At 33.2% G+C, this 8,390-nt stretch overlaps 1 protein-coding gene and 1 long non-coding RNA gene across 3 annotated transcripts in view; one reads left to right on the top strand and one right to left on the bottom strand.

Moving 5' to 3' along the window:
- The window catches only part of LOC111458360 (actin-related protein 5-like), a 6,069-nt gene extending 3,496 nt beyond the window's left edge, over positions 1 to 2,573 (bottom strand). Inside the window, exons 1-6 of one of the 2 annotated variants that reach the window (XM_023100972.1) lie at positions 2,276 to 2,573; positions 2,067 to 2,137; positions 1,672 to 1,796; positions 1,390 to 1,434; positions 540 to 642; positions 185 to 294 (exon numbers count right to left, since the gene is read on the bottom strand). In XM_023100972.1, the coding sequence (XP_022956740.1) occupies positions 185 to 294; positions 540 to 642; positions 1,390 to 1,434; positions 1,672 to 1,796; positions 2,067 to 2,137; positions 2,276 to 2,376 (555 nt within the window). In that variant the 5' untranslated portion in view covers positions 2,377 to 2,573. Of the gene's footprint in view, positions 1 to 184; positions 295 to 539; positions 648 to 1,389; positions 1,435 to 1,671; positions 1,797 to 2,066; positions 2,138 to 2,275 lie in introns of those variants that run through there. The other variant, XM_023100973.1, reaches the window with a different exon arrangement.
- A 3,210-nt stretch (positions 2,574 to 5,783) lies between these two features.
- On the top strand, positions 5,784 to 7,590 carry LOC111458621. Its single transcript, XR_002713153.1, has 2 exons — positions 5,784 to 6,300; positions 7,287 to 7,590. It is a non-coding gene; the product is annotated as an uncharacterized LOC111458621 (long non-coding RNA).
- The last annotated feature ends 800 nt before the right edge of the window (positions 7,591 to 8,390 follow it).

Raw genomic sequence — 8,390 nt, 5'->3', positions numbered from 1 at the left:
GGGGGGGGGGGGGGGGGGGGGGGGGGGGGGGGGGGGGGGGGGGGGGGGGGGGGGGGGGGGGGGGGGGGGGGGGGGGGGGGGGGGGGGGGGGGGGGGGGGGGGTGCGGGTTATTTTACAAGAACAATACAACAATGAATTGATAAGCTCTATGAAATAGTAAGAGGATGAAAGACTAAAGCAAACCGGAATAACATGGGTAGCAGTAAATCCAGGGCAAATAGCAAGGCCATCTTTATCGCATATCCCAAGTTGTTGGTTGTACATATAGCTGAATGCCGCATCGACACCATATGCTGTAATAAAGTTACAAGGGGAAAGGAAAAAATAATGTCAAAGAAGTAGAACCAAACACTATAATTAAATTTAATTATAGGTTATGTTTAGAGGTACAAGCCAAACATAAAATATAAGTCTTAATCTGTAACCCAGCGGAAAAGGACTGCCACAGAAAAGAGCTTGAAAACATTACTTCGGTAAAATTATGGTGACCGATCATTAGAGAACATAGTAAATTCAACAACATGAACAAGAACCATACCTATTGAAGGAACTCCATAGGTCTCAAACAAAAGCTCTGCCATTTTACTACGAGATTGAACTGGATTGCAGACACATTCTGTAATCAGGATAGGGTGATCAATCTGTTCTGCACTCAAAGGAACATAATTAAATTAAGAACTTTGTTTAACAAAAAGGTGGGGGGAAAGTAAAGTGGCATTATTTGAAACCGTATGAAAAAAAGTTCTTCAAATTAGAAAAAGAAAGGAAAAAAAAGATTTTGAGAGTTAAACAAGTAGTAACAAACAAGAATAACAGCTGTTCAATTATAAATACTACCAGCATCACCAAGTCTAAGTCGTATTCTACACTATCATTAATGTCTAAACTATACGTAATTATACATCCAAATAAGAATATGAATCACAACATTCATTCACCACATATGACATCTGAAGCTGCTAGAAGGAGCCCCATTGTTGTTGGTAATTGCAAAATAAATAATATAATTTCCGAAAGGAAGTTTCGAATTATGCACCCAAAGAGAGGAGATATGCTAAAATACACCAAACCTCAAATCCCTTCCCACGAAGCAAGTCCTATCTAAACCCAACGTTTTTTCCTCTTTTTTTTCCAACCAAATATTCCAAAGCGCACAAAACCAGTGTGCCGTAACATACAGTCTTTTCCTGAAGTGGAGGATCCAGGATAGCTTACTCCATCATCATATATGTTCAAGGTAGGAACTGAAGATATGCCAAGAGTCTACCAAAATAGTAGGATTACGCGAGACAGCAAGCATTACAAACAAGAAAGGGAGAGAGAAGGCAATGAGGAATGACAGAACAAGGTACCAAAAAAGGGTTGAAACTTAATGTTTGCACAATTACCTCTGGTCCAGTTGCTCCAAGCCGATCAAATCCAAAGTCAAGAACCTAATATATGCAAGGAATTATTAACAAGCTACAACTTTATATTCTCCAAGTTCGTATAAGTACACATAGGCATGCAGCGACACTTATATTCATTCTTCTAATATGCATGCGTTACCTTTGTTGCCCACATATGATTATCTCCGAGTTTCAAGAAAATTACGTTCAGACAATGTTTTTAGTTCACATGTGTAGGTCCAAATTGAAAGTGGCAAAAGATAAAACAATAATTCAACTTACGTATTCCATATTTTCAAACTGATAAACAACGTTGCCATCAAAAGCAGAGCGAGGACCTGAACGTGTGCAATCAAAATATTTCATCAAAGACGGATCATGGTCTCCAACTATAGTAACCGTTTCACCTGAATTGCAATAAGAAGAACAACAGATTACGCTTCAATTAATAATCTTACAAAGCATAAAGAACAAGATAATTTCCGCAGAAGCGGGGGGTCACAATTTTTCAGAGAACTCGAGTGGATGCAAAACTAAGCCCCAATTGTTAATATCCACCAACAATTCTTTCTTTATTCTACTTCGCAAGTGTGAATTTTTCAAAGAAAGAAGCTACTCCTGAGCCTTACTAAACAACCAGAGAATTCAACAGATTAACTGATGAAAAGTAGGGATACCAGTGGCTTTGTGGCGAGGTCTCTGGACAATATTCCTGAAAATAACGCGAGGGTCGGACTCTCCTGCCCATCTGGAAGAATCAAACACAGCAAAGAGAACTAAATTCAAGAAAAAAAAACAGAACACAGTTTATATGAACGTAAAAATAAAAGAAAGTTCGTTCTCGTGCTGCTTATTCGAAGAGTTGAAGCCAGAAAAATGGAGATACCCAATGCGAAAAGAGGAGGCGCCATTGTCGATAACGATGGGAGTGGTGGAGGGAAAGTGATTGAAATCAGATTGTCTCTGTATTTCCGATACGAATGGCATGTCTACGAGTCCAGAAGCTGAAACAGAAAATATTGGGAGTGGGGGGAAGCTTGCTTCTTCTTTGCCCTAACTTGCAGCGAGCTGGAGAAGAACAAAGACGACGCTGAATGATCTTTTGGTTGTTGGAAAGCAAGCCGAAGGCGCGGCAGCACGGGCAAGATGGAGTGGAAACGGGCAGTTTAGTTGAACCGGTCTGTTGAGCCGATATGAAAACTAAAAATTATGGAATCAATTATATTAACTTTCGCTAATTAATGGTTTAATTTGGTACAGTATCAAATTTGGACCGATATGAAGACGCTTATAAATCGCTTCCAAGCATAAATCACCTTTAGTGGGGAGTACTTTTAATCACGAGCAAATAGCTAAAGGCCCATTCACATTGGGCCATTTTTTCACATTGGGCCATTTTTCTGGGCTTAAATATAAACTTCCCACCAGAATAAGACAAGGCCCATTAAGGTTTTTTTTTTGTTTCTATTTTTATTTTTTTTTATAACACGTGGAATAATAAATAGGCGTGAAAATTTAAATATATGATTTTATAGTTGAGATTATTATGCCCTAAACTCCATTTAGAGTTAATTTTATTTTACAGACGTTAAATGTATTTGTGTGTGTCTTGTAAAATTTATTATAAATTAATTTAAAGATTATCAAAATTCCAATTTCATTGCCTCTCTCTCTATAGTAAAAATCATTTTTGAATTGAGGGTTAAAATGTTTAGGTTTAAGTTTTAATCTTTTTCTTATTATAAGGTAAACAATATGCAGATTCGAATCGACATTTTCTTAGTTGAAATCGTGTCTTAACTAATGAACTCAAGATGTTAAATTTTTATGACATGTCAACATTTTCATCGATATTTTCACTCATCGAATAGATTCAATAAGAACACAAGGGGTGAATCCACGTTTCTATTATATTATATAAAAAAAAAATTAAAAAAATCAGATGTTTATCTATTAATTTTATACAAATTTTCCAAAAAATATACATTTGCGTCTTATCCATATTTGCATCTACAAAAAAACATGTAATCCAAATCCTTCGCGGTTCTGTTTGTCGGAATTTGACTGAGATTTGGAAGTTTTTGGCGACGGTTGAAAGTCAAAAAAACATAACGTGGCGATCCACATGGGAGCATGTGTGAGGAGAAAAACACAATCTTCACAGTTACCATTTCATTCCACCGCTCTCTCTTTTTCGAGCTCTATTACAATATGATTGCCAATATTTGTATGTTGATCCATTTTATCACATTTTCCTTTCTAGTTTATTTATTTTTAATAATAATTAATCAACAAACAAACATCCCGATGTTTAAATTCACATTCACCCATTATTAGAAAATAGTTGTGATAGGCTTGGTCGAGAAGAAAAAATATATATAATATATATTTTCGGTTTGATTTTGTCGAATTTGTTCATGTGTTTTTGTCTCAATGTTGTGAATGCTCAAAACTCAACATGAAAGAGTAAGAGAATGTGAGGACGTTATGGGCATGGGTTATTTTTTTATAATCGATGTTTCAATTCAACCCTAAAATTATATTATTATTTTTCTTTTTTCTTTTTTAATAATGCGGATGTGGATGTGGATGGTCCTACAATTTTTATTTTAATTCTATGTTTTCTTATCGAAATAATTCATGAGAATCGCGGAAAGAAAGTTAATATTTTTACGATAACAATATTTGTTTTTGTATAAGAAAGTGTATTTGCTTCCTTCTTTTTGTGTATTATTATTATTATTATTATTATTATTATTATTATTATTATTATTATTATTGATTTGGTAAGTGGAGAATAAATAAAAATAATAATAATAATAATAATGAAATTAAATAAAAATAAAAATACATATATATCAATACATCATTATACCAATTTTGATAAAAATTAACAATAATTTTTAGTTTTATTAGACTATTATTTAATCAAACTATTATGATCAATACTATATATATATATATGAATCTTATTATCAATACTATAAAATTATATTTAAAAAACATAAAATTTTAGGCCCACAAACCCCTTTTCTCCATTGTTGCATGTCTTTATGGCCATCCATCAATCTTTTTTTTAAAAAATATTTTATGTCCAACTTGCATTATTGTCTCTGAAATAAAAACATGAAATGAATGAAAGAAAATAAAGCTGCACAACAAAGATAAACAAATATATAATATTTTCATTAATTTGTTTTAAGAACACTGTTGTTCCCCAACCTGTGAACATGCCATAATCTGTGGATTTTTTTAGTTCATTTGTTATAAGACCTTATGAAAATTAACGAGTTTAATTAAATTATTATTTATTCCCCCCTTAAAAAAAAAACAAATTATTTGAATTTTCTTATGATAGTTGGTGAGATCATCATTAATGCATGATTGAATTTGAGTCCTTTATTTTTTCAAAACTTCTTTAAAAAGATTATCATAATCTTTACGAATCTTTATTTATTTATTTTTCTTATATATATATATATAGATTAATTAACTGAACATATTATTTAGTTAGATGGATAAAGTTTATCCCAAAAATTTTAAATGATCTATATCTATGTCTTTTAAATTAAATTGAGTTTTGTATTTAATTAAAGCTACACTTTTATATCTAATAAATCAATAAATTTTAAAGAGAGGAGAGAGTGATTTGTATAATGGATAATTAGGGAGAGAGGAATAATTAGGAGATGAATGCGGTTAGAATGAGACATAATTTTGGGCGGCACTCAAAATCTTCTTTCGGGATTTTCTTGTCTCTTTTTTTGTTTTTTAATCTCCCACCTTGGATTTTACTGTGACAAATCTTTGTTTCCAACGGATTTTTTTTTTTTTTTAATTAATTAAGTTTTTTTTTTTTTAAATTATAGAATCTGCCCTCAAGAGAAAGCAACCGAAAAAACAACCGAAAAAGCAAGTACTTTTCATCACGTAGTCATAGTCAAACGGCTTAATAAATTTGAAAATTACTTTCTAAACAAAATAAATCAATTTAGCAGACTTTAATGATTTTTTAAAATTATTTTTATATTATTTTTTAAGTTTATACACATGCATCAACGGTATACATAGAAGAGCTATATTTCTAACCATACTTCAAAAAAAATTGGAAAGTAGGTTCCACCCATCATAAAACATGTTGTACGTATTTGTTTTAGTGCCTCCATTTACGAATGATATTGACCGTTGATGAGGCCATGTAATAAAGTTTGCTTTTACACCGGTAAGGTAGTTTAACAGCACAGCTACATTTGAACTTTGATAGTAAATGTTTTTCTCTTTATATTTTAATGACTGTATGGTAATAATTTTATTTTATTTTATTTATTTATTTTTTTAACGGTATAAAGTGTATTTAAGAAATTAAAAAGGGCTAAACTAAAATGATGCAATTATTGAGAGTCGAAAAAAATTAGAATTTAGACTTCAGGCCTAAATATTTCATGAACCCGAACTCCACAAATTTCTTTGGCTCGGACCGCAGTGATGTTCTTATGTTTGTTTGGAATTCTAATTAGGTAAGCGAAGGACCAAGAGAATCATGAGATGAGGGGAAGTGGGATTCATGCATCTGAATTCAGTGAACAATTTGGGCATTGGTTAAGGGCTGTGTTGCTACTTGCACTTTCAGTGCTTTCATTTCTCCGTTCATTGAAGAAGGGCAGTAGTTCGGGATTTGAGGTTTGAGCAGGAAGAAACATGTCTTTTTGGGGGAAAGTGAAAGCTTGGAGGCCCAAGTAACCGACCATTGTTTTAATTAGGAATCCACGATTCGGGTCCTCGAACAATGATCAGAATCAATCATTTGCGGGGGTCCAACAGAACGTGTCCTCAAGGTGTTCGATGAAATGCCTATAAGACAATCGAAGGGACAACAATATCTTCTGCTTGTTGGGGAAGTTGTCTGGTGAGGTTAGTAGTACCAAACAACTCCTTTTTAAAACCTTTTCTTTTTTGTTTTTCCATTCAACCATCGTTTATGGCTAAAATGTTTGGATAATATTTGTTTGTGGACTATATGCATTTAACCCAAGATGAAACCAGAAAACTAGTAAATTGCACATGTTTTGAGATTGAGAAACCCCATGGAAATGGGAACTGTTGGGAATTTGATTACTCTGTTTTAGTACATTGGTTTGCTCTGTATTAAACCCATCTCATTAGTTTCTTTTAGCTTTGTTTCTTAGCTCTGATAGGGTGAAGTTGATGGCCTTTTAGCTGATTTCGTTTCTACCCGAGAATCATGTGTTCTGAGACTGTGACCAATTTTTGCCTGCTTACGTCAGTGGGATTTCTGAAATTAGTTGGGTTGGTAATCTTGTAGATCAGTTTAAGGTTTAGATTAAATTTACATACACACATGGGATCATGTGCTCTTGCTTTTGGCAGCCAGAGAGAGAAAGGTTTGACTTGACCCCATGGGGAATAAAATCCTTGTTTCTATAATCTGAACTTAAATTAAAATCCTAACATTTTCTCATTAAAATTATTGTTGGCCATGCATGCATATGCAAAATGTACTAATTTAGTTATTTTATTCTTATTAACATTCATGTAATGTACAAAGAAAAGTGTTAGGTATCAGTTATGGTGTATAATGAATTGGGTCACTAAAACGAGGACTTTTTTTTTTTTTTTTTTTAATAAGTATCACATTTTTTTAGAAGTTTGTTGGATTGAATTAAAGTAATATGACAATTGCTATATGAATCCTCTGGTGTTTAAAATGTTTGCTATGTCTAAATCTCTCACATCTGAAGTCCTAAATGAAACCAAAACATTTTGTTTGCAAGGATTGCGAAATTAAACAAACCCAATTAGCTCTAACCTTCAATAACCTCCTAATAATTGCTCTTTCAATTCTTTAATTATTTAGTTGCTTTTAACTCTTCATGCAGAGAATGAGCCAGAAGTATACGTTTTTGTTTTCTCTCTCTTTCTGCTAGAAATTGCAAGCGTTTCTTTTTGCAGCTGGAAATGCTTCAAATGGTTAGTCAAAGATTCCTTGTTCATCCAATGAGCAAAAGAGGGGAACAGAAAGCAAAGAGAGACTACTGATCATTTTCATGCTTATCCCCTTTTCTTATATTTTAATCATATACTCAAAATCTCTGTTTTTCTGTTATAATGTAAGAAATTAATGTCAGCCATCCTCGTGACATGTATATTCGTGTCTTAATATATAGTTTCTTCAAAGACTAATTATCTTTTAGGTGTCAATTGTTTTGAAGAGGACATTTTCATTTTGATAAAAAAAAAAGATTTCCACTATTATGAAGTATACTTTCATTTTTCATTTTTCTTATGCATTTTTCAATACATTGTCAACACGTGAACTATCCCTCAGTCAAATAATAGGCACTCACACTCACACTCCTCCATCATGGCCGCATGGACATGAAAGAGACTTGGATACACAATTCAATACATCCCAATAAGTTTGAACATTTTTTTCCAACTATTCCCTTGATCAAGTTCCACACTCTCTAAAATTTATCTTGTTCACGTGTATGAGAAGTCTTAACTTTTTTAACTTGAAATTGGAAAGCTCTAAAATAAAATTTATCTTGTTCACGTGTATGAGAAGTCTTAACTTTTTTAACTTGAAATTGGAAAGCTCTAAAATTTTGTAATCTATGCTTGGATTTACGACGAGGTTAGAAGTATGAGTTCATCAAACTTAGCATATGTTTAGTTATAGATTTATGGTTTGTGTGAACTGTTGTTTGGTATACTTTCGAACAAGAAGTCTAACTTACAGAGAGATAAAATGTGGGAAGGTTTCAAAGTGGATAGAGAAGAAGAATGAGAATGAGGGGGTAGCAGAGAGATTGGGAATGGGAAGATGTTGCGTAGGATGGACCAAAGAGACTTGACATATCACATCAGGGGGTTGTTGTGTTTGATGAATATGTGCATAGGTAAAGGCATGATAGAGAAAAAAAAAAGAGAAAGAAGCGAAAAATCATGATGGTGAATCCTCAGGCTCATTACCCCCTCCC

The sequence above is a fragment of the Cucurbita moschata genome, unplaced genomic scaffold, assembly GCF_002738365.1.
Source record: "Cucurbita moschata cultivar Rifu unplaced genomic scaffold, Cmos_1.0 Cmo_Scf00021, whole genome shotgun sequence".
NCBI classification, from domain to species: domain Eukaryota; kingdom Viridiplantae; phylum Streptophyta; class Magnoliopsida; order Cucurbitales; family Cucurbitaceae; genus Cucurbita; species Cucurbita moschata.
Note: the sequence above shows the minus strand (reverse complement) of the source record. Positions and strands in the feature narration are given on the sequence as shown.